The sequence below is a fragment of the Xenopus laevis genome, chromosome 4S, assembly GCF_017654675.1.
Source record: "Xenopus laevis strain J_2021 chromosome 4S, Xenopus_laevis_v10.1, whole genome shotgun sequence".
In the NCBI taxonomy this organism is placed as follows: Eukaryota; Metazoa; Chordata; class Amphibia; order Anura; family Pipidae; genus Xenopus; species Xenopus laevis.
The window spans coordinates 100,866,022-100,892,216 of NC_054378.1; the positions used below are offsets into that span (position 1 = coordinate 100,866,022).

At 37.6% G+C, this 26,195-nt stretch overlaps 1 protein-coding gene across 2 annotated transcripts in view; it reads right to left on the bottom strand.

Annotated features, from left to right (window-relative positions):
* Window positions 1-5,911: 5,911 nt before the first annotated feature.
* Window positions 5,912-26,195, bottom strand: part of ccdc134.S (coiled-coil domain containing 134 S homeolog) — a 24,256-nt gene continuing 3,972 nt past the window's right edge. For both annotated transcript variants that reach the window (XM_018261239.2, XM_018261237.2), the window contains exons 2-7: window positions 19,854-19,964; window positions 17,098-17,219; window positions 15,467-15,551; window positions 12,180-12,361; window positions 11,075-11,146; window positions 5,912-7,099 (exon numbers count right to left, since the gene is read on the bottom strand). In XM_018261239.2, coding sequence (XP_018116728.1) covers window positions 6,974-7,099; window positions 11,075-11,146; window positions 12,180-12,361; window positions 15,467-15,551; window positions 17,098-17,219; window positions 19,854-19,956 — 690 coding nt within the window. In that variant the 5' untranslated portion in view covers window positions 19,957-19,964 and the 3' untranslated portion in view covers window positions 5,912-6,973. The remainder of the gene's footprint in view (window positions 7,100-11,074; window positions 11,147-12,179; window positions 12,362-15,466; window positions 15,552-17,097; window positions 17,220-19,853; window positions 19,965-26,195) is intronic.

Below are 26,195 nucleotides of genomic sequence, written 5' to 3' on the forward strand. Positions count from 1 at the left end.
GTCTGTGTTTGTATGATTTTTTATGAGAAAAATGCAAAAATAAAAACTTTTTTTAAAAAAAACCTCATGTATTCAGTGTTTTAAACCACATCAGAAAACATGTCATCTTACTATAGGGGAACTATTGTGAAAATGAAATATAAGCTTCAACATACTGAAATAAAGAACTTTCTAAATACAAACAATTAAAAATGATGTACCGTTTCTGAAATAATCAAGTTTATCTTCACTATCCCTCTCTCAGCATCTGTTTCTCTTTATTCTGTCTTCATGCAACAGTTGGGTGTCAGATGAATGATCCAATATATCTTATGGGGGGGCTCCTTTTGCCTAGAAGATGTATTAGACCTCACTCTTTTAAAATCACCAGACATCTTGTCTCTCTACATCAGGGGTGTCCAAACTTTTGGCTTGCCGGGTCACATTGGAAAAAGAAAAATTGTCTGGGGCCACACATAAAATACACTTTTAATTGTAAAAGTAAAGGAAATACACAGAAAAGAACTACAATGCCAGTTGGATAACCAGATAGAGCTATACACTGGAATATGGGACACCTGGATAATAAATAGACGTATTATTATATTATTATTACTAACTGGGCAATGGGCAGAGACCCCCTCCTCCTATTTCCTCGGGAACCAAGAGTTTCAAGCTGGGCCGCATTCATATGCACCCTGGGCCGCATGTGGCCCTCGGGCCGCAGTTTGGACACCCCTGCTCTACATGAAGGATTTGTGCCAAAGGCAGTTATTTTGTTAGATTTCTTTTTTACTGGAATCAGTTATTTGGGTGAGCTCTAATACATCTGCTAGGAGAGGATGCCCCCCCTATAAGATATATTGGATCATTCATCAGACACCCAACTGCTGCATGAAGACAGAATGAAGAGAAACAGATGCTGAGAGAGGAATAGTGAACATCAACTTGATTATTTCAGAAACAATGCAGAATTTGTATTGATTGTATTTAGAGAGTGCCTATTAGTGTCCTGCAACCAAAAGTGTTCTACAAGGGAACTACTGACACAGTAAATGATGTGCAAAGTGGAAGCAATGGCTGCATTTCAGTATAAGCCCCTTCCCAGCCCCCAAATAAACAACGCCAAATAGCAACTTATGTCTAGATTCCAATGCATTGCTCAGGCGCTTGTTTAACACCTCTATAAAAAGACCGTAATCCAACCTGACGTTCCTGTCACGTGATTTGGGAGTGCTGTTAGAACATTTCCATTGTGTACATGAGGATTATAAATGTACAATATATCACCCTTAACTACCCAAATATTTGCTTCTGAGGTTTCCAGACTATCCCACACCAATGTTACACAACTAGAATGTGCTGTGATGTTATGTGCATGATATTGTGTATGTTGACTATGAAGATTTTCATTCATCCAGGTCATGGTATATCTAGTATAGGTAAATCTAAAAACAACTGGACTTGCTGAGTAATCATTGAAGACGTTTCACTACTCATCCGAGCAGCTTCTTCAGTTCAACTGACTGGTGTGGGAAGTTCTCTGCTTTTCTCTTCCACTAATCCAATCACAATGGCACATTGTAACTCTTCAAAGAGGTGACATCTGAAGAAATTCACAGAGGTGTTGATTTTATGTAGTTACTGTGATAGGATTATCCAGTCTTCATTGACAACTCAGCAAGTCCGGTTGTTTTTAGATTTACCTATACTAGATATTGTGTATGTTATTGAATGTCTCACTCAGGGAGAGAATTCCACAACCTTAATATGGATCCTCTTTTATACGTATCACACTGGAAGCTCTCACAGCTATTTGAAGGGTCAGACAACATATTGTATTGCCCCTTAAATAGTTACCATCATGTCTTGTAGGGCAGAGTTTAAAATTGTGCACCATGGGCACCCGCCTCTACTTAAAGGAATCATTGCCGAGCTCAAAGTAGTTATAGGTGCAAAAGCACCGATATTTCTCGCAAGAGCTGTATCCACAGGAAGTGATTAGAGTCCACAGAAAACTTCCCTGTTCCGTTCTGTGTTCCGTTAAAGGGTTGTTCACCTTTGAGTTAACTGTTATTATGACGTAGATGGCGATATTCTGAGTCAATTTGCATTTGGTTTTCATTTTTTATTATTTGTGGTTATTTAGCTTTTTATACAGCAACTCTATAGTTTTCAAATTCAGCAATCTGGTTGCTAGGGTTCAAATTACACTTGCAACCATGCATTGATTTGAATAATTGGCATATAAATAGGATATGGCCTAAATAGAAAGATGAGTAATAAAAGTAATAATACATTTGTAGCCTTACAGAGCATTTGCTTTTAGACCCCCATTTGAAAGCTGGAAAGAGTCATAAGAAAAATGCAAATAATTCAAAAGCTATAAAACTAAAAAAAAAATAACGAAGACCAATTGAAAACTTCCTTAGAATTGGCCATTCCATCACATACAAATAGAAAATTTAAAGGTGAACCACCCCTTTAAGGCCAAATACCTGTTTGTGTTATGCACCAACCACCAGGGCAGCATCTACAGCAAAGCAACAATTTGGGGACCTGGAAATATTGTTGGCTATATCTAGGCAGGCAGGTTACTCCATCTGGGAGGCAATCGAAGGCTGGTTTCATTTTCAGAGATACAATGGTCAGCCTCATACTCATAACATCTCGTACAGAAATATGCAAGGATTTATACATCTGACTTCTAGAATAATACCATAGAAGAACCTGGATATTTGTTTCCAGTTTATGTTTTCTCCAAATAGTCAGCCAATACACTAACTACCCTATTGGCTTTTGACACAGTTGTCACAACTCTAAATTGTCAGAAATATTGTCCCTGAAATGCCTGGAAAATCTTATGTCACATGGAAGCTTTATGATTGGAATTCACCTTTGATCGAAGTCTAAAGGACTTAGTACTGAAGACCAAAGGATTTCAGAAGAGGAACGGTTGGATTACATTAAGCACTTAGAAGCCAGTCTCCAAATAAATGTGTAATCTATTATGGAACAGTATTTCTTGATGTTAAGGTGAAGGTTACCTTATAGAATAGTTATAAGGGTAGGGTTGCTCTTATTCCACTAAGGAAAGAATTTGGCCTTAGCTCTGTGAAGGGTTATGCCTAAACCACGAGATCAAACAAATACAGTGATTATTAGTCTTTATTATGACCCTCGTTATCATCTCTGATACAATATATTCCCCTTTAGACCTTAAAGATAAAGGGGTACTTCACCTTTAAATGAGCTCGTAATATGATGTAGACATTGATATTCTGAGACAATTTGCAAATGGTTTTTATTTTGTATGGTTTTTCAGTTACATAGCTTTTTTTTGTTCAGCTCTCTATTTGTTATTTTAGCAGCTATCTTGTTGCTATGCTATTTATCCTTAGCACGGAGGCAGTGGTTTGAACACGGGATGGAAATATGAGTAGGAGAGGGCCTGCATAAATGATAGATTCACAGAGCAATAGTTTTTGGTTGCTGGAGTCAGTGACACCCAATTGAAAGTTAGAAATAGGTAGAAGAGAAAGGCAAATTATTCAAAAACTGTAAAAAAAAATAAATAAATAAATTAAGACCAGTTGAAAAGTTGCTACGAATAGGGCATTCTGTAACATACTAAAACGTTGAACCACTCCTTTCTCCCAGAATGCTTCCATTGCTTTTCCATAAGCCTGTGAAATTGATATATATAAGGTTCAATAGAGTCTTTTATTTGTTATCCAAGTGAGTGAACAAGTACCGTCCCAAGCATAAAGAAACACTTCTTTTTTAAAATAACGTTTTAATAATATTTAAATAACATTTTTTCACATTTGACCTTTGTTCTCAAAAAAAAATGTCCAATTGTGCGTGTATATCCCAATATTGCAGCTGCCATGATAATGAAGAATTTAGCACTTACAGTATTTTCACCAAAAACTGTTGACTGCACTCACAGATGAAGTGGGAAAACAACACAAGTCTTAAATTAATATTAAATGAGCAGGATCATATTTTTAACTCATTACAACACACTTGCCCAACAGAAATATGCAATCAAGCTACTGTTAAAAGGCTGTCACATGAGACTTTTCTCTTATGGGACACCAAATGTCAGTCACTAATATTGTTACAGCACATCTACAAATTACAATCACAAACCACATGTTAATAACCTGTGCACATCCTGCAGGGAACAGCCTGCTACAGCACACTCTACAGGAAGGAGATCTACATTTATTGAAGGTAAATAAGAGAGATACAGACTTTTGATCTATTATCCAGATACTCATGATCCAGAAAGCTCAAAATACAAGAGTGCTATCTCCCATAGATTCCTAGTTAAACCGTTTCTCATTTTTTACCTTGTACAGGTATGGGATCCGTTATCCAGAAACCAGTTATCCAGAATGTTTCAAATTAAGGGAAGGCTGTCATTTTTGCCAAATAATCAGATTTTTTGTAAAAAATTGTTTGTTTTTCTCTGTAATAATAAAATAGTACCTTGTACTTGGTCCAAACTAAGATATAATTAATCCTTATTGTAAGAAATAACAGTTTGTTGGGTTTATTTAGGGGCCGATTCACTAACTTCGAGTGAAGGATTCGAAGTAAAAAAACTTTGACTTTTGAAGTGTTTTTTTGGGCTACTTCGACTACGAATCGAAGGATTTGAACTAAAAATCGTTTGACTATTCGATAGACAAAGTACTGTCTCTTTAAGAAAAAACTTCGACCCCCTAGTTTGCCATCTAAAAGCTACCGAAGTCAATGTTAGCCTATGGGGAAGGTCCCCATAGGCTTTCCTAAATTTTTTTGGTCGAAGGATAATCCTTCGATCGTTGGATTAAAATCCTTCGAATCGTTCGATTTGAAGGATTAAATTGTTCGATCGAAGGATTATTCCTTCGATCGAACTATTTGCGCTAAAATCCTTCGACTTCGATATTCCACCCTTGGTGAATCGGCCCCTATATATTTACATGATTTTCTAGCAAGTCTTAGGGTATGATGATCAAATGACAGAAAGATCCCTTATCCGGAAAACCCCAAGCAGTACAGTACTTGATTGTAAATAATCTAGGGTAATCCAACTCCACTGTTTGTTGGACCTCTTTTCTGGCCACAGATATGTCCAACTTTATTTTACGATAGGTCACTTAAAATCAAAACAAAAATCCCCACATATTCATAAACTAGAATATATGTAGTTTATAGCTGCCATTGAAACTGTTTAATATAATATATATACCTATATATCTATATGTATCTAACTATTTCAAGGGCAATGATAAGCCTTTTTACATTTCTGCTGCCTTATCCCAGGCTCAACACACAGCCAATCGCACTGCCTATGTGTGTTAAGAGCACTGAACCCCAAAGCAGCACACTGTGCAAACAAGTTGTGCATTTTCAGGACAAGGGTCAAATCAGAAGAACATTGGAGGTATATGGGACATATTAGGAGACTTTATTTGATATGGCATAAGGCTTCTGGCTATGGGAGTACTTTTTCAATATATGTGTATACGATGCCCTTGGGTGTCTATATAGGAAGGAAGAAAAAAACCCAACAAAAAACCCAGCAAAGCGGAGGGGTGTGTGTGTGTGGGGGGGGGGGGGTACCCCCCCTCACTTACAATCACCAGCACCAGACCTGGACCTTTTAATAGCCATGTGAGCAGTACAAAAAGCTTAAGTCACTTAAGTTATGTCATTATGTTTAAAAAAAAAAATATGTTTCTAACAATCTTTAGTTGCCCCTAAAAATTATGTTTCAGCTGAAAAATGTATTTGGGCTAGTGTAGAAAGGATGAAGGTACTTTGTGGAGGGCACAAGATATATCTGAAGGAATAACTGCTTCCGGTTTTGCAACTCAATTGAAATGTGGCAAAAAATGTCTACATTTCAAGGAGCAAAAAAACAAAAAAAGATTGCTCTAACATTTTAGACATTTGCTAAATTATATGTGTATGTTTAGAGGGTTATTTAAAGGGGACATAGAGTATAGAACAACTTTGTATTACCAAATCACACCTTAGAATATAATTGCTTTTAAAAAGTACCCGTTCTGTGTTTTAATTACACAATCATCAAAAATCTTGCCAATAGCAGCTCCCAATTAGGGGATGGGGATGCCCATTCACTTTTAAGAGGTCCAGGAGGCTTTGATTACAGTACCATAAAAGCACGGGCAGCCAATGATGTTGAATGTCTAATATTCAATCGAATGGCTCCGACCCGAAAATTCAAATCGTTTTTCAATTCATTGACTTGTCTGTACCTCGACCATGGAAACAGTCCTAGTTAGAATATTCGCCACCTAAAACCTGCCGGGTTCATTTGAACTCTGCAGGTTTTAGGTGGCGTATATTCGAATTAGGACTATTTTCGTGGTCGGTGTGATAAATCTCACATTCAAATTTACATTCAAATTTACATTCAAATAGGGGGATTAAAATTCGTATGTGTGAATTTTGACACTCGAAAATTCGAATTTACTATTCTACCCTTGATAAATCCATAGTATGATGTAGAGGATGATATTCTGATATTCTGTAATTGCTTTTTATTTTGGTTTTTGAGCTATTTAACTTGAAAAATGGTTTAAATGGTTTATCAGTGTGCTTCCTCAGACTAAATTTTTTTTCTACAGCATACAACTCAACCACACTGTCTGTCTGCAGTGCATTGTAAACTGTCAACATGGAAACAGATGAAGGGGAGGGGTGGGGAATTAAGGGAGCACACCAAAACAATAACATTCCCTATTTAACAAGGAATAAATTACATGTCACATTATGCAGCATTGCAGACTCAAGGTGGCCGTTTGCATCTGATATGTTTATCCGGTGACATATTCAGTGCCCTCATTGCTGTAACAGGCTGAGAAGTCCAAAATGCAGCGTGTAACCAGGAATTGTATTGGCACGGCAAGAACTCCCTTAAGGCTTCAATCAGGTCTTGCATAAGTCCACCACTCAGAAAACTGTCCGGGTGTTATAACTCTGAGCGAGAGCGGGTTATCCTTGGACCCTTCCTGATCTCCTTCCTTTTGTCTTCCTTTCTTCTTCTTTTTTCCTCCTCTCTTAATGCTTTTTGGAAAGCATCTGTATTAGGCAAGAACTGGAACAAACAACACATTTATAAAATCTTACAGTTCCACACATTACTATGGGGTTCTAAAATATGGCACAAATAGTGGGATGATATAAATAAAAAAAATGCAGCAGCTTTGTGCTACAGAATAGCTTACACAAGCAACTTCTGTATTCTCTGGGGCAAATTCACTAAAGGGAAAATTTTCGCCAGCCCACTTCACCAGACGCAAATTCGTTACCACTACACTTATTCACTAAAATGTTGCGTCTCAGCAGCCGAATGCTGGCAAATTTCTTCTAGCTTCACATCGGCTGGGCGAGCATTTCATAGCGAATTTTCGCTAGCGTTCATTTCTGCCTAGTGGAACATTGCTAGCACACTTGTGCTTAGGTTCATTTGAATAGGGTGGGTACCTAAAAGTCGTATGGACATGTTCAATATTAAATCGGTAATCTTCAGGAAGTGCCATATCGGAGCATGCGCAGTTGGAGCAGTTTTCTGCCTCGCGAAAACTGCGCATGCGCCGAATGTCACAAAAATTGCAGAAGAGATGGAAGAAGATTACCGAAGAGGCTGAAGATGGCTGCTGTGAACTCCGCTGGACAGAATCTGCACCAAGGGGTAAGTAAAAAGTTAGGGGCATTTAGCAAAGGTACCACCTAGGCTGGGAGGGGGAGCAGGGTCTATGTAGGGTAGGGGGGTAAGGGATTTTAGTAGCAAGGGTTTGCTTCTCCTTTAATAGTTCAGACTTTTGAAGGCAATCCCGCTTTATGCAAAGAAAAGTCGCCAACGTTTTTTACAACTCTAAAGCATTTCCAGCATACAGGATATGATGTCACTGACATAAGATTGAGGAAGATGTTGCTTTGTTTTATCAGTTCGCCTGGTCTGAGATGGCATAGTAAAAGCTGGAGGAAGAGGTAACGTTCAGTAAAATTCGCATCTTAGTGAATTTGTGGAGTAATGACCGTTCGCCAGACCAAAACGTCGCCCGGTGATAGGGAGCAAACGAACACTAGTGACAGTCTTGTTTGCTAGCGAAATTGTCCTCTACGCTGGTTAGTGTTACCTACATATTTCCATGAGCATTCCAGATTAAAATATGCTTTATCCATTATATGATGACGATACTGGCAAGTTACAGACTTTGTAAACATTTAGCTGTATCCACAGTCTTAAGCAGTTGTTACTAAAGTGAGGTGTGCACAACTTGAACTGGATGCCTGACTGCCTGCCACTGGTGTCATTACGTTTCTGGAGGAAACATACTTTTCATTGCAAGCAGGAGGGACAGTCTGCACTGACTGACTATTCTTACAGCTAAATTAACACCAGTATATATTTTTTTTGGCCTGGGCCACAGCAAATTTGTGAGAGGAAGGGTGCTTAGAGTTCTCCTGAATAATGTGGCTTATACATCTAGTGGTATGATTAGATGTTACTGGGTCCCACAGCAAATCCAATTAAGGGCCCCGTGCAATGATATTAACAGGGCCCCCCTAATTTCAGCCCCCTCAGCAGTCTAGTGGTTAAAAATGGTAGTCAGTGAGCTGCAGACTTGAAGTGAGGGCAGAAGGTTGGATGCCTGCATGTTCTTCCCCCTACACAGGTTTCTGTACACTGGTTGTTTTTGGGGGTTTTATGGGAGGCCCGGCCGTGCTGCACTTACTTGAGTTGCCCCCCCCCCATCCCTCTGTCAGTGAGCTGCAGACTTCAGAGGAAAGGGCGGGAGCTCACGTACCTGCTTCTTCTTTCCTCTAGGAGCTTTCTGCGCACTTATTTTTCATTTAAGTTTAGGGGGCAGATTTATCAAACTCTGGCCCTTTACAATTCGAATTCGACTATTCACCACCTTAAACCTACCGAGTTCATGTCAATGGGAGAGGTCCATGGACAAATTTGGACATGTTACTAGCTTTCCTGACAAACTGAATTCGACTAAACTCGAGTCGAGTTTTTTCTAAGAAAAGAAAACTCGATTCGAGTTTAGTCAAATTCAATTTGAGTTTTCGAGTCTGTAGAATTCGTCCGAGTTTTAGATATTCGATTTTTTTTATACATAACCCCCCATTTGAATTTCGGGTTTATTCAGATTTAGTAGAGTTTAAAAAAACTCACATGGATTCAAAATTCAACCTTTAATAAATGTGCCTCGAAATGTAGCATGGCCAGGACTCCCTTGAGACCCAAAAACCCACTGGGCTTCCTGATGGTGGCCTCCTGGGCCCCCCTGCAATCACAGGATCTGCTTCCTCTGTAGTTATGACCTTGGATACATCTGTATCATTTCAGCTTTCTATTAACAAAAATAACAAGCACTACAGTCCCATCTAGTGTCCATTATAGGAAATACATAAATCAAAAAAACTGCAAGGAAAAAATGGGAGGACAAGATAGAAAAGTGAGCAGGAATCAAAGTTGAGAGAGAAAGAACTACGAAGAAGTAAAAGGGAATGAAAAGAAACAGACAAAATATATCTGACATGACAAGAAAAAACACACCGTCAGTGCTGGCTAAATACTGGCCACTGACATAAGGTCAAAATTGTGGCTGTGGCAGATTTTACAGAAATGTCCATATTTTAATTTTATACTTTGTGTGTGACTGAGAATACAACATTGTGCTTAGGGGCCTGAATAAATGTTGAGAAATAAAGTAGGTATTGAGCCAAAAAAGTTGAAAACTAAAAAAGCTTAGGTTTGTGCTACTGCCACATGACAGCAAATATCTATGGTACCACTCAACAAATAAATATTAAATCAAAAATATGATAGAAATAATGAAGGAGAATACACTCACAGTTCACCTCAGTCCCAAGGTGCAAAGACCAAAAACACTGTATCCAAAAAGGATGTGAGGATCTCCAAAAATAAAGAAACAAATGTAAAAAGTAGAAACATTTATTAGGACGTAAGACCTAACGCGGTTCGTTTCGCGTTAAGTGCCCCAATAGGCACGAAACGTGTTAGGTCTTATGTCCTAATACATTTTTCTACTTTTTACATTTGTTTCTTTATTTTTGGAGATCCTCACATCCTCACATTCTTTTTGGATAGTGTTTTTAAAAAAGTTGAAAAACCTCTAAATGTCACCTACTAAATACACTAACTGTACTAGTCTTCTCTTCTACTAAATACACTAACACTATACTTTTCTTCTCTTTAACTATTAAATACACTAACACTGTACTTTTCTTCTCTTTAACTACTAAATACACTAACACTACTATTCTTCAACTACTAAATACACTAACACTGTACTATTTTTCTCTAACTATTAAATACACTAACACTGTACTTTTCTTCTCTTTAACTACTAAATACACTAAAACTACTATTCTTCTCTTTAGTACAGTGTTAGTGTATTTAATATTTATTCTTCTCTTTAACTATTAAATACACTAACACTGAACTATTCCTCTCTTTAACTACTAAATACACTAACACTGTACTATTCTTCTCTTCAACTACTAAATACACTAACACTGTACTATTTTTCTCTTAAATACTGATGGTGTGCCGTACATAAGCTTAAACTTAATCAAGGTAAGTAAATGAGAACCTAAAAGCTTTAGTTCACCATTTAAAAAAAAATAATGTATATACTGATATTCTTTATATAGACATTTTCTACCACAGCACATTACTGAGAAGGCGGAATACAAACTCAAGAAACAAACAATGAAACAAAATCATATATTATTGAGGAATATAGACAAGCACAGTACAGGAAATAAAAAAACAAACACACAGAAGAATATGAAACCAATTGCAAATTGTGCAATTCAACATTATACTTATATGTAATTTTAATATAATAATCTTTGTCTTTTTCTCTTTTCCCAACTACTTTGATGTATGTATTTAACTACAAGCCACTGACAAAAGAGAAAAACAAATTTGTCAAGAGTTTATGGAACTAACTTAATCTGAATATGCACTTAAATATGAAATCAACGCAAAATGCAGCATATGAAATATATGTGTGTATTATCTTACCTCCATGTTCTCTGCCTTGAAAGGGTTCTTATAATCTGGGGATTTCTCACTGATTCCTAGTTCCTGTGACATCTGTAGAGAGAAAAAAAAAAAATTATAAAATAGGTTTAAAAAAAAAAAAACAATGTTCAGGACCTGGGGTTTTCCAGATAAGGCATATTTCTGTAATTATGATCATAATACTTTAAGTCTACGAAGAATAATTTAAACATTAATTAAACCCAATAGGGGTTTAATTATAAAAGAATAATAGTTTTGTCTCCAGAAACTTGTAATGTTCTCAGTACTTGAACCATTGTCCCAGCTACCAAAACAAAGCAGCAGCACTAAACTCCTTCCCCAGTTCCCAGTTGCAGTGGCTTCTGTTCACCCATTTTTTAACTTAGGACAAGCCAGGGCTAGTGGCACTGGATAGTCTAGACAGTATTTTTGCTCCCCCCTAACTGCACCCACCTGCAGCTGCACCATAGGCAGCTTCCTACTTAGCCTACTCCTAGTTCTGATCTTCAATGCTCTAAATAATGCACATGTGATTTCAATAAGGAAAGGAAAATCACAGTGCAATGCATTGTGTGTTATATAGTTCCTGCATGCTGTCTGTAAACTGCGGAGTAGTTGTTACAATTTGTAACATCAGTGTTTTAGTCCCTCCTTCCCTGGATTTCAAATGATGCAGAAAGAGAAGAACTGTTAAACAGTTAATTACATTTATTCATACTTTTTGAAGAAACAGGCAACTGTGATAGATATATTAGGGGTGTCTGCGTTATGTGGGCCTCTTTATCAGATTTTGGTTCCCCTTTAAAAATTAAACTTAAATTTTGGGACGGTAAAAACAAAAAATAAAAGGTGGAAAGCAATTGAAAAAAGTCTTTGTTTATGGTGAACAATCTGAAAACAACTGCACTAAAAAAGTGTTTGGAAGGTTAACAAACCCTTTAATTCTTGGCCCACTTTTTAATCTCCGCTGTTTTACACACATGACCATCTATCCGAAACCACATCATAACAGTGCTCAGAATAGCACAATGTACTTTAAATAATAATAAAAGAATTTTGACTCCTTTAAGAGCACATACAATGTGACATATACATATATTAGTACCAAGCCAAGGAGCTGAGTGTGAGGTCCATCATCCAAGATTCCACTAAGGTTGCAAAATCCAATACCCCAACGAATGAGGTTGTTCCAGTTGGAGTTGCGGTCAAAATAATGATGAACAATTTTGGGAAAACGGAGAACTACATCTCCAAAGAATGCAGAATTCTCCACTGTGTGTGAATAAGCTGTAAGGGGAAAAAAGTTTCATTTCATTTATGGGTTAAGAATGAAACAAAAATATCAGTAAATTCATGGAAGGCCTAATGTGTGTTGGATTTTCATCAGGGTGTTTTCACATGTTTTTGGGGAGCAAAATTTTAGTTAGCAAATCTATAAACCTGTTCTGTAAATGAGCATAGGAATTGTTACAGTATTTGTTTTAAGCCCCATAATATTAGATAGGACTCACCAAGGTAATGAACAATGCCTATTTACCCAGTCCATAACTGAAATACACTACCACAGCCAAACGTTAGATGAGTTGTCAGCTTTTAGACATCTTTATCTTAAAACCACAAATAGATTTTTCATTTGGTGTGTTGGGAACTTTCTTCATTGGAGTGAATGTGCGTACTGAGATTAAATCCTTGCCCCCATTGAATGGAACATGTCAGTATGATTTTTATTTCTAAATATTCCCTGAGTGTGCCTATGCCAAGGCTGGAATTTGGTGCACAATCTACGTGACTGCATGCTCCCCTCCATGTATTCCAACATTTGACTTACAGCATTCAGGCCTTCTGAAAATAGAATGTATTTACTTGCCTTGTGCCATATACATAGCACTGCATTAATAACAATAATTAGAGTTTAACTCTCACATAAGGCATAAGACATGCAAATCACTCCTTTATGTCTCTTTGGCCAACTATACATCCAGAACTGCTCGTTTTATAGCAGAGATAAAGCCTAATATTCCAGAGCCATATAACAAAACTAGCAGACAGCCTGCATTAAGCTGGCCATAGACGCAAAGATCCGATCGTACGAATCGTGGATTCGTACGATTTTCGGACCATGTGTGGAGAGTCCCGACATTTTTCGTCCGTCGGAGATCGGTCGTTTGGTCGATCGGACAGGTTAGAAAATTTCTGTCGCCTGCCGATACTATCTCTGCGTGTATTGCCGATCGTACGATTTTCAGTGGGAGACTGTCACTAGTGTTGTCAGACATAAGTATCGTACGATTGCTGTCAGGGGCAGAACATTGGGTGATCTGTTCTTATTTAATCGGAATGGTAAAGACTTTGATCTGAATGGTTAGTGGAGGGTCGGGAGATGGGAAAGTCCGATCGTACGTTGATTCGTACGATCGGATCTTTGCGTCTATGGCCAGCTTTAATCTTGTTAGATCTCATCAGTGCAAGATATTGGAACATGGTTTCTGAGTAGGTAGGACTTGTGGAGTAGCGAAGCAGAGAACCTATCCTGGTTAGGGTGAGTTGGGCTAAAAGGAGCCTTAAAGCCCTTCACGTGCAAAACATGTAATGTAAAGCCTTCTGAAAATAGAATGTCTCACTGCTTAGATATCGAAAATTTGAGATTAACGCTCACATAAAGCATTATGGTTGGAGATATGCAAATCACTCCTTTATGTCCCTTTGGCCGACTATGCACTTGACTTAAAGGAGACAATTTGTGTAAAAAATAAGAAAGTACCAGTGAATTATACTCATTTAGATATAGAAGAAATGTGCTTAAAAATTTAGTGCTTCAGGCTGATTTATTGAATATTTTTGCAAAAAACCCTAATAATCCCTCCCTTCTCTTCCCCTTCCTACTCCCTGAATTCTCAGGCTGTGCAGAGGAGCCGGCGGCACTCAGCTCACTGCACTGCAGGGTGGGAACCAATCAGCAGCTAGCAGGTTCTGATAGGGAACTGAAGCCTGTCTTTGCTTGTGTGACTTGAGGGCAGTGATTGGCTGTCCCCCTCCTACTGTGCTTCTGGCAGGACCTTTCGGACACACCCACCCTTCATTTGAAACAGGGCCCATCTATTGGGAGCTCAAATAAAGGGGCTATTTTTAAAGACAATACTGTATTAATTTTTAGCACCATATAAAAGTAACAACATATCACTAATAATCGCCTACAAAATTAGGGTTTTTCATTTATCCTATATGTCTCCTTTAAAAATACTAAATGACTGGATTAGCTTGATTAAGTCCTGCCTTGAGTATATGGCTCAGGCAAAGATTCACTTGTCTGGCCAAATAAGCAGATCTTATAGTGCATGTCCAGCGTTGAAAGGTGTGAGAGGACGTTGCATGTCATATACCAGCAGTCAAGCAGAGCCGAACAATTTTTAAAGGGAAAATTAACTTTCAGGTTAAAAAATGTCACTGTTTGATAAAGACTTTAAAAATAAGCATATGAGACAACGCTTATGATTATCTGCCATTATTAGGTTGCTTCCTAAAAGAAAGATTAATTTAATTAATATTTATTCTTATTTTTTCTGCACTAGTTAAGATCTCTCTAGTTTGGATCATGAAAAAGCATTTAAACATTACAATAAACACAACAGGATTGTGTTCCATCAAGCATGAAGCTTAGTTAACATCAAGTACAAAAGTACTGTTATTATTACAGAGAAAAGGGTATATTTATAATTATTTCCTTAAAACGTAATCTGTGACAGCTGGCCTTCCTGGATAAATGTTTCCATATAAGGGATCCCATACCTGTACTTACGAATATACTGTTTAAAGTGAACCTGTCACCCAGACATACAAATCTGTATAATAAAAGTCCTTTTCAAATTAACAAGAAATCCAAATTTAAATTTTTATTAAAGCATTCATAGCTGTTGTAAACACATTTAAAAATCTCAGCTGTCAATAAAATATTGCCTGCCCCTCCGCGGGGAAGGCAATTACTTTCACTTTCCATTCAGCACTTCCTAGATGTCACTGCTCTCCCCACATTCCCCCGTTCTCTTAAACATTTAATAGTGTAACCAGTGCATGGGGATGGACATCAGGTCCCCCATTCTGGTGCACAAACAAGATTCTGAGATGATACAAGGCTTGTCTTAATAACAGTGTCCACAAAATGGCTCCTGCCTGCTTGCTGTAATTATTATTTCCTAGACTGATGGAAACAAGATTCAAATAATTTATACAGTGTAATTAAAGTTAATTTTTCTTAAATAACATGATGAAATAGGATTTGGAATAATTTTTTTTTGGATTACTTTTTCCCCACAGCCAACTTACACTGAACAGAAGATATTTTAGATTTTTTTTTTTATTCTGCTGGTTATAACCGGAAAAACAATATATTCTTACCATCTTTTAACTTCTCATCTTCTGGAAAGGGACCATCTGGCTGAACTCCCGCTGCTATTAAAATCACTCTGGAGTCTTCTAGTACCTGTCAAAACAGAGAGGATAGGAATTCTAAAAACATTCTAAAATCTAGCCTCACAAAAAAACAACTATGAAGGGAACAAAACAGGGTTAGAACTAGCTAGAAATAAGGTTGCACCTGCCTTCTGCCATGGATGTAGTTTTAAGTAAGATGTAGTGACCTGGTTGGTTCTTGGTTGGTAAGTGCTTCAGCACCACCTACAGTACCTAATGGATACAGTACAATGTCTCACAGTACCCATGTGGCAGGATCACTCACTTTATGGCATTTGTACACATACTCCTAAGCAGCGTGGGATCCTGCAGTCAGAACACAAACCTGGTTAGCTAAAAATCGCAGCTAAGGTATTGGGAAATAGCCCCATAACAGTCACACAAGGCATATGTATATGGGTGTAAAGTCTAGCTAGCTGTGTCAGTGCTACACTATTTCAAAATACTACCTGGCTCTTATAAGTCCCATTCTGTGCAAGAGTTAGGGGGGCTCATGCTACCTTCACAAACTAAATTGTCTCCTTGTGCACTAGTCATTGAACAGTATGGTTAAATTACAACCCCTCATTCAAACAGTCCTTAAAGGGGAAAAAAAACTTTTTTTTTTTTTTAAAACGCATCAGTTAATAGTGCTGCTCCAGCAGAATTCTGTAAGGAAATACGTTTCTCAAAAGAACAGATTTCTTTATATTTAATTGTGAAATCTGACACGGGGCTAGACATATTGTCATTTTCCCAGCTGCCCCCAGTCATGTGACTTGTGCTCTGATAACCTTCAGTCACTCTTTACTGCTGTACTGCAAGTTGGAGTGATTTCACCCCCTCCCTTTCCCCGCCAGCAGCCTAAAAACAGAACAATGAGAAGGTAACCAGATATCAGTTCCCTAAATCAAGATAACAGCTGCCTGGTAGGTCTTAAAACAGCACTCAATAGTAAAATCCAGGTCTCACTGCAACACATTCAGTTACATTGTGTAGGAGAAACAACAGCCTGCCAGAAAGCAGTTCCATCCTAAAGTGCTGGCTCTTTCTGAAAGCACATGACCAGGCAAAATGACCACAGATGGCTGCCTACACACCAATATTACAAATAAAAAAAAATACACTTGCTGGTTCAGTAATGAAATGTTATATTATAGAGTGAATTATTTGCAGTGTAAACAGTGTAATTTAGAAATAAAAACGAGATCATAAAAATCATGACCGAATCCCTTTAACCTGTGAATTCCAACATCAAGACCCTCTTTGTATGTGCAGCCGCACTTATCTTTTAACCTGCATCCTGTGGAAGAACATTTACATCACCTCGAGGGGTAGGGGAGTAGCACGACTTAACATGGAAGGGAAGTTGTTAGAACAAGTGCCTGTAAGCAACTAGATATAAAGGTGGATAGTTATAGGAAGTGGCATAGTGGCCCTATGCCCTAGTATTAAATAGTTAGTTAGTTATCTAAATCAAATTGTTTTTTGAAGCACTTGCAAAACCCTTCTTATTAAAGCATAAAATGGTAAGACGGCTGAAAGGATATAAACAAGAGAAAAAGAAGATGCATTACCTTAAAAAGACCTTTGAGCATTATATCAATTATCTTATATTGCTGGTTGACATCATTCAGCTCAATGAGGTTATTGAGGGCATTAATCTGATCCTTCCTCTTTACTTCAAACAGTTTCTTATCTGTTGTTTGTCAAGGTCTTAATAAAAGGCAATAAACTGCATTCAAGTTTAAAGTGTAGAAGACTTAAGCTCCCCATAGACGCAAAGATTTTTCTTGCCGAACGACCAATTTTACCGAAGTCCGACCAATCCTTCAAAATTATTGTGAAGTTAGTGGGATTCGAACGATCGTACATTTTACGAATTTTCTGCCGACATCTGTCAGAAAATTGATCAGCGAGGTTAAAAAAATCTTTATTGGTCCCAGTGCAATCTATCTATGTTTGCAGGGCCAAGCAGGCAGCTCCCCTTTGTTTTCCTGGAAAATTGGTCTTTTTAGTTGATGGACAATTCGTACGATAGTATGATCGTTTCGAGATAATCGTGGTCTCTTTTAAAAATCTTTACATCTATGGCCAGCTTAAAGGGATCCTGTCATCGGAAAAAGGAGATTTTTAGTATAACTTACCGTTAAATCTCTTTCTCTCTAGTCAATTGGGGGACACAGGAACCACTGGGTTAAGCTCCTCCAACCAGGAGGCAGGACACTGACAAAAAATAAAATGTTGCTCCTCCCCTTCCCTATATCCCCTGTGCTTAACCCTCCTACCTCAGTTTAGTATATCAACCGAGAATAGGATAACTCAAAATAAGGCATAACTGCCACTCTAATAAAAAGAAAAAACTTATGTCTCAGGGAGGGAGGTCCTGTGTCCCCCAATTGACTAGAAGAGATTTAACGGTAAGTTATACTAAAAATCTCCTTTTCTCTAACGTCATTGGGGGACACAGGAACTTCTGGGACTTACCAAAGCAGTCCCTTAATAACCAGGGAGGGAAGAGAAAATCCGCCCTTAATCGGTCATGACTACCGTATGAAGAACCTTCATACCGAAACACGCTTCGGCGGAAGAAAAAACATCAAAACGATACAACTTTGTAAAAGTATGGACTGACGACCACGTCGCCGCCTTGCACAACTGCTCTGCAGAAGCCTCATTCCTCCATGCCCAGGAAGTACTTAAAGCCCTGGTTGAATGAGCCTTTACCTGTGCTGGGGGACTTCTGTGAGAACTCTCATATGCCTGATATATGGACTTCTTAATCCATCTGGCTATAGTAGCCTTAGATGCAGCTGTTCCCTTCCTTGGACCTGAGGGAATGACAAACAGAATCCGAACGCCTAAATGAGGCTGTCCTATCCACATAATATCTTAAGGCCCGGACTACATCCAGGGTATGTAGCCTCTTTTCCTTTTCGTTCCTAGGTTCTGGACAAAAAGAAGGTACTACAATAGGCTGATTCACATGAAAATCAGATACCACCTTGGGCAAAAAAGTCGGAACCGTACGTAAGGTCACCTTATCTCTATGGAAGACCATTAACTCCGGAGCAATAGAGAGCGCACTCAGCTCCGACACTCTCCTGGCCGAACAGATGGCCAATAAGAACACCACCTTTGACGTCAACCAATCCAAAGCTACCGACCTCATAGGCTCAAACGGAGCTACCTGAAAGGCTCTTAAAACCAAATTAAGATCCCATACCGGTACAGGTGGACGAAATAAGGGAGTAACGTGAGCTGCACCCTGAAGAAACGTCTTTACATCATCTCGTAGTACCATCCTAGTCAAGGACACTGAAAAAACTGAGGTAGGAGGGTTAAGCACAGGGGATATAGGGAAGGGGAGGAGCAACATTTTATTTTTTGTCAGTGTCCTGCCTCCTGGTTGGAGGAGCTTAACCCAGTGGTTCCTGTGTCCCCCAATGACGTTAGAGAAACATGTTTTTTTCAAAACGCATCAGTTAATAGTGCTGCTCCAGCAGAATTCTGCACTGAAATCAATTTCTCAAAAGAGCAAAAAGAATTTTTTTATATTCAATTTTAAAATCTGACATGGGGCTAGACATTTTGTCAATTTCCCAGCTGAGCGTAATGGAACGGTTACTCTTCTCTGATTGCCAATATCCTCTTACCAGTCCTGGTTAACTCTCAGGGACTGAGATTAATTGTCACATACTGAGGGTAGCAGGGCTACCCAGGTAGAATCTGATATGCTCCCGGGTAAAAAGATGCAGAAATTCATATATATATATATATATAAATATATCTGCTGTCCCTATCATATCCGTTACACCCATGGGTCACCTACAAGTTGGCAACATGGGTAAGTGGCAACTACTCTGGCAATGAGCAGTGTTACTGCCGTTCCAATCGGCATAGCCTGCTTTAGCCATATCCCCTGCTATGTGGTAAGAGGCTAGGCTAAAAATGCTGCAATGTTTTCTACCCATACTGTGACATGGTAATTTTCTGTAGGGTATGCAGTTATGCTCCTTATTTTAGGCAAGCTAGAGACATGTCATAAAGCCTCTAAGTCTGAAAATTTTGTCCTCTTTTCAGAAGGCCTGTCCACCTCGGCTAGCACTTTTGGTGATACGAATGGCTGCACCCGATGCGGGTGGGTGAACTCTCTGGGGATATGGACATCCTTGAATCAGTACACCCAAGAGCAACCACATTATATAGGATTTTGGTCCCGGGCTCTGAGGGGCAATCAGCACTGGCATTGTCTTTTTCTTTTTTTTGTTTAGTTTCGCACAGCTAGTAGTTCACAACGAACTAAAGATTTTGATTTAATCTGAAAGGATACATATCTCAAATGCAGTGTCCCGTTTCTGTTTGTTGGAGTCCAAGGCAGTCCCCAGGGGTAGCAGTAATGCCAGGAGAAAACTCAACACTTGAATAGGTTCCATGACAGGGCCTTGCAAGAGAAAAGCAAATAACATTTTTATTTGAAATTCCTCTAATAGGCATACAATAATGCTATATTATATATAGTTAATACATTTATTCTATGTATGCACAGAGCAGCTTTGTGAATGTAATAAAGGTGAGTTACAGACAAACAAAAACAGGTTTAATGCTCAGGGCTGTCATCAGTAATCATGGGACCCCAATTATTACCCGACTTGTAACATGGACCCTCTGGGTATTGTGCTCTACCAACAAGTAGAATAGGTTGTCAATGAAAGACTTTGCACTGCACATACACAGTTGCAGCCCACTAGGTGGAAAACCTATCAATCCTCTGCATACCCCACAATTTGCACTCTCTCAACAACGAGCCCCTGACTGGAGTATCCCCATCATAGCAGCCCTGCTTATGTGATTTTCACAAAACCAGGTCAAGGACACAGCCTCATATATCTACAAGAAATACATACAGTGCATGCAGCTAACAGCATAATTACAAATGAAAGAAAAAGTAACAGGCCTTTAGAAATGCTTTTTGTAGTCTTCTTCCAGCTTTATGCATCTATACAATTTTTAGATATACAGTAGTATAGATCTTGCGCAAAAATAAAACACTGGATGCGCAAAGTACAAAGGGATTCCGTCCCTAGAAGATTAAAACTATTGGTTTGATATGCGCTTCCGTTTATAGAATAAAATACACCAACTTTTGTGTCCCCCAAATGTCTCAAAATTTCCTTTATTCTCCAGGAATCCGGAGCCAAAAGATTTGTCCCGATATTGCGTTCACAACTGGCGATCGCTTCTTGTCTTTAAAATAAAAGGAAAGACAAAACGCAACAATGTGAAATATCGTAAGAGCCGGTATCAGGGCCCTGCTTAGTTAGTACTCACAGGATTTCCCAGACACGGCTACAGATAGAAACCGATCCGCAGTGTGGCAAGGCTCAATCCGTCCCTCCAAGCGGTGTCGCTGCTCTCTTCACGGTATGTTGCGCTCACTATCTTTGCGATCTCGCTCCTGGACGCACTAGTTGCCTCGTGTCCCACAGTCTCGGCGTCTTCTCATCCACTTCCTAGTTCAACCAGGGTCAGATCCTCACGGGATAAGTTAGCGGATAAGAGATGCCTTGTACTGGGGAATTGTACAAGCAACAAGAGGGAAACTCAAATATTTGAATGTCTTTTATTCATAAACATAGTAGTCACTTACACTTCAAAATGCTCTGCCTAACGTGTTTCGTGAATCAATCACTTCCTCAGAGGCTAAAGTTCACTTTACTTGGTCACTCCTTTATAGTCTGCCTAATTGGCATAATTGGTTACCTCCTTTCAATTACCAACAATTAACATTCAGAAAAGATGTAAAAAAGGGATAGATGCTTTAACTTAATGCATTTAAAATCGATACATTTTAAATAATTAAAAATACAAATTCTCGAAATTAGACATTTATATGTATTAAATATTAATATAAATATTAAAAACAATTTACTCAGATAAAACAATTTATATCAAGATCTATATTCAAACCCATTGGTTGTAACGTTTTTAGGGATATTATCCATCTGGTTTCTTCTTGTGATATTATTTGGACATTGTTGCCACCCCTCCAGGTTTTTGTTTTGTGTGCAATTCCCATAAACTTTAACTCACTAGGATCACTATTGTGATATAAGGAGAAGTGTTCTGAAACACTGTGTTTTTAGACCTTTTCTAATGTTCCTTATGTGTTCTGCTATTCTCAATTTTAATTTCCTAGTAGTTCTTCCAACATACTGTTTTTTGCAGGGACATTCTAATAAATATACAACATTAACTGAATCGCAGGTTATTAATTTATTAATTTTATATTGCTTATTTGTCTGATTCGATTTAAAATCACATACATTTCTCGCATTGTTTTTCAGCGTTTTGCAGGCAATACACTGCATACACTTAAAGAAACCTTTATTTTTACCCAACCAAGTGGGATTACCTGTCTCTTTCTTCAGGTAGCTAGGAGCCAATGACTGTCGCAATGTGTTTGGGCGAGTAAATACAATCGATGTTTGTTCCCCAATTTCTCCCCGCAAATCCTTATCCATTTGTAGGATGTGCCAATGTTTTTTAAAAATGTTGGCGAGTTTATATCCCCCTTTGCTAAATTTAGTAATAAAGGGTACACATTTTGAATCTTTTTCTTTGGTTTTCGTCCCCAATAACGCTGATCTACCAATTTCCTTGATTCCTCTATAAGTTTTAAGTCATATCCTTTTTCCAGAAAATCAACTTTCATAAGTTCGCAATTTTGCTGGTAATCGACTGGGTTTGAACAATTTCTCTTGATTCTGCCAAATTGTCCCCTAGGGATATTGTTCAACCATTTCCTATGGTGCCCACTATCATACGGTATATACCCATTACAATCCGTTTCTTTTTTAAACAAGCGTGTTTTCAATCCCTCTTTTGTAGTGTAAACATTAAGATCCAAGAAATTAATAGAAACTTTACTATATTCATAGGTGAATCTTAAATTAAAACTATTATTATTTATATCTTGTATAAAGGTTTTAAGAAGTTCCTCACTGCCTTTCCAGATAATGATACAGTCATCAATATAGCGCCTCCAGGTGATTAGATTGTTCTTAGTTTGTAAAATTGGTTCTATCACAATTTTCTTCCAGTACCCCATAAAAAGATTGGCATAGCTCGGGGCGAACTTACTTCCCATAGCTGTACCATTACTTTGGAGATAGTATTCCCCTTCGTACCAAAAATAATTATTTTGAAGTATAAACCGAATGCCTTCTATAATAAATTCTCTTTGAGGGGGTAAAATAAGACTGTCATTAAATAGAAAATGTGTAACGGCTTCTATGCCCTGATCATGATTGATACAGGTGTACAGTGATGAAACATCACAGGTTACAAGAAAATAATCTTCACACCATGTTTGCTTCTCTATGAAATTGATGGTGTCCTTTGTATCTTTGATGTAGGACGGTAGGGAACTCACATACTTCTGTAAAAAATTATCAATGTATTTAGATAAATTGCTTGTTAATGACCCAATCCCTGATATAATTGGTCTCCCAGGAGGGTTTTGTAAATCTTTGTGGATTTTTGGTAAAATATAAATAACGGGAATTTTTGGATATAAAATTTTTAGAAATTCTTTTTCTTTATTGTTAATAATGTCCTGAGAGAATGCAGTATCTATTAGTGCAAATAGTCTCTGTTTTGTGCTTGTGGTCGGATCCCCCTTAAGTTTTTTGTACGTTACTGTATCACTTAATTGTCGCTCTATTTCTGTCGTCTACTGAATCCTATCCATTACCACAATCCCTCCTCCTTTATCTGCAGGTTTAATCACAATATCCTTATTTTCACTTAATTCAGTAAGAATTCCTTCTCAATTTTACTTAAGTTATTACAAATGCGTTTATCATTTAAGTTTTCTAAGTCCTTAATTACTAGCTGTTTAAAAGTTTCCATATTGTTTGAAACACAGTGTACTGTAAATACTAGTCTTCTCTATATCCAGGTTTCTGTTAACAAAAAACTTCTTAATACTCAATCTTCTGATAAATTTGTGGATATCAATATAGGTTTGTATTTTATCTAGTCCCTCAGTCGGGGCGAATTTCAAGCCTTTTTGTAATACAATTAGTTGAGATTCACTTAAAGCTGTTGAACTTATGTTTAATATCTTCGTCCCCCTATTACTTTATTCTTTAGTTTAGACTTCTCCTTTGTTCCTTTTCCTCTATTTCCTCTCTTCGTTTTCTTTTTAACTGTGGACTTTTGAAATTTTCTACTAAATGTGGACTTCTTTCCCGTAATGGATGAAAAGGGATATTCTCTTGAACTGGTGATCTGCTCCTTATAGGACTTGATCTATCTCTATTACCCTCTATCGATAAAGGTGTGTATCTATTTCTAGTTGGTACATAATGATGCGGTTTTTCAATTCGATTCTTATTATTATTATAATAGTTTTCCCTCCTCCAATCACTATTATTATTTCTGTAGTCCCTATGTTGATATTTTGCCCAATAGTCCTTCTTGTATTCACCATAATAATTCCTCTCCTTTCCTAAATTCAAATCCCTCCTTGGTGTATAGTTGTATTCTCTAGTTTTTTCGGGGTACCCTCCTATCTTTATTATTTTATCCGATTTGACGCGATTAATGTTATTATGATCCTTATATTTTGGCACCATCTGTTCCTCACTACTTTTTGATTGACCCAATTTCATATCCCTCCTAAATTTAGATTTCTTTTTTTGCATTACATCCTGTTCTAATTTTTGTAACCTGTATCCTATTCCCGTGGAGACTTCCTTATATATTTCACTATCTTTATATGGTTCAAGTGTTTTCTGTAATTCTTTAATCTCAATTTCCATAGATTCCATTTCTTGCCGATGATCAAAGATAATTAGGCTCATTAGTTCAAAGGACGCTCTCTTTAAAATCTGGTCCCACTTATCCGCATAAATAATAAATCAAAGTTTAACCCTGTACACTGTGTTTCAAACAATATGGAAACTTTTAAACAGCTAGTAATTAAGGACTTAGAAAACTTAAATGATAAACGCATTTGTAATAACTTAAGTAAAATTGAGAAGGAAGTTCTAACTGAATTAAGTGAAAATAAGGATATTGTGATTAAACCTGCAGATAAAGGAGGAGGGATTGTGGTAATGGATAGGATTCAGTATACGACAGAAATAGAGCGACAATTAAGTGATACAGTAACGTACAAAAAACGTAAGGGGGATCTGACCACAAGCACAAAACAGAGACTATTTGCACTAATAGATACTGCATTATCTCAGGACATTATTAACAATAAAGAAAAAGAATTTCTAAAAATTTTATATCCAAAAATTCCCGTTATTTATATTTTACCAAAAATCCACAAAGATTTACAAAACCCTCCTGGGAGACCAATTATATCAGGGATTGGGTCATTAACAAGCAATTTATCTAAATACATTGATAATTTTTTACAGAAGTATGTGAGTTCCCTACCGTCCTACATCAAAGATACAAAGGACACCATCAATTTCATAGAGAAGCAAACATGGTGTGAAGATTATTTTCTTGTAACCTGTGATGTTTCATCACTGTACACCTGTATCAATCATGATCAGGGCATAGAAGCCGTTACACATTTTCTATTTAATGACAGTCTTATTTTACCCCCTCAAAGAGAATTTATTATAGAAGGCATTCGGTTTATACTTCAAAATAATTATTTTTGGTACGAAGGGGAATACTATCTCCAAAGTAATGGTACAGCTATGGGAAGTAAGTTCGCCCCGAGCTATGCCAATCTTTTTATGGGGTACTGGAAGAAAATTGTGATAGAACCAATTTTACAAACTAAGAACAATCTAATCACCTGGAGGCGCTATATTGATGACTGTATCATTATCTGGAAAGGCAGTGAGGAACTTCTTAAAACCTTTATACAAGATATAAATAATAATAGTTTTAATTTAAGATTCACCTATGAATATAGTAAAGTTTCTATTAATTTCTTGGATCTTAATGTTTACACTACAAAAGAGGGATTGAAAACACGCTTGTTTAAAAAAGAAACGGATTGTAATGGGTATATACCGTATGATAGTGGGCACCATAGGAAATGGTTGAACAATATCCCTAGGGGACAATTTGGCAGAATCAAGAGAAATTGTTCAAACCCAGTCGATTACCAGCAAAATTGCGAACTTATGAAAGTTGATTTTCTGGAAAAAGGATATGACTTAAAACTTATAGAGGAATCAAGGAAATTGGTAGATCAGCGTTATTGGGGACGAAAACCAAAGAAAAAGATTCAAAATGTGTACCCTTTATTACTAAATTTAGCAAAGGGGGATATAAACTCGCCAACATTTTTAAAAAACATTGGCACATCCTACAAATGGATAAGGATTTGCGGGGAGAAATTGGGGAACAAACATCGATTGTATTTACTCGCCCAAACACATTGCGACAGTCATTGGCTCCTAGCTACCTGAAGAAAGAGACAGGTAATCCCACTTGGTTGGGTAAAAATAAAGGTTTCTTTAAGTGTATGCAGTGTATTGCCTGCAAAACGCTGAAAAACAATGCGAGAAATGTATGTGATTTTAAATCGAATCAGACAAATAAGCAATATAAAATTAATAAATTAATAACCTGCGATTCAGTTAATGTTGTATATTTATTAGAATGTCCCTGCAAAAAACAGTATGTTGGAAGA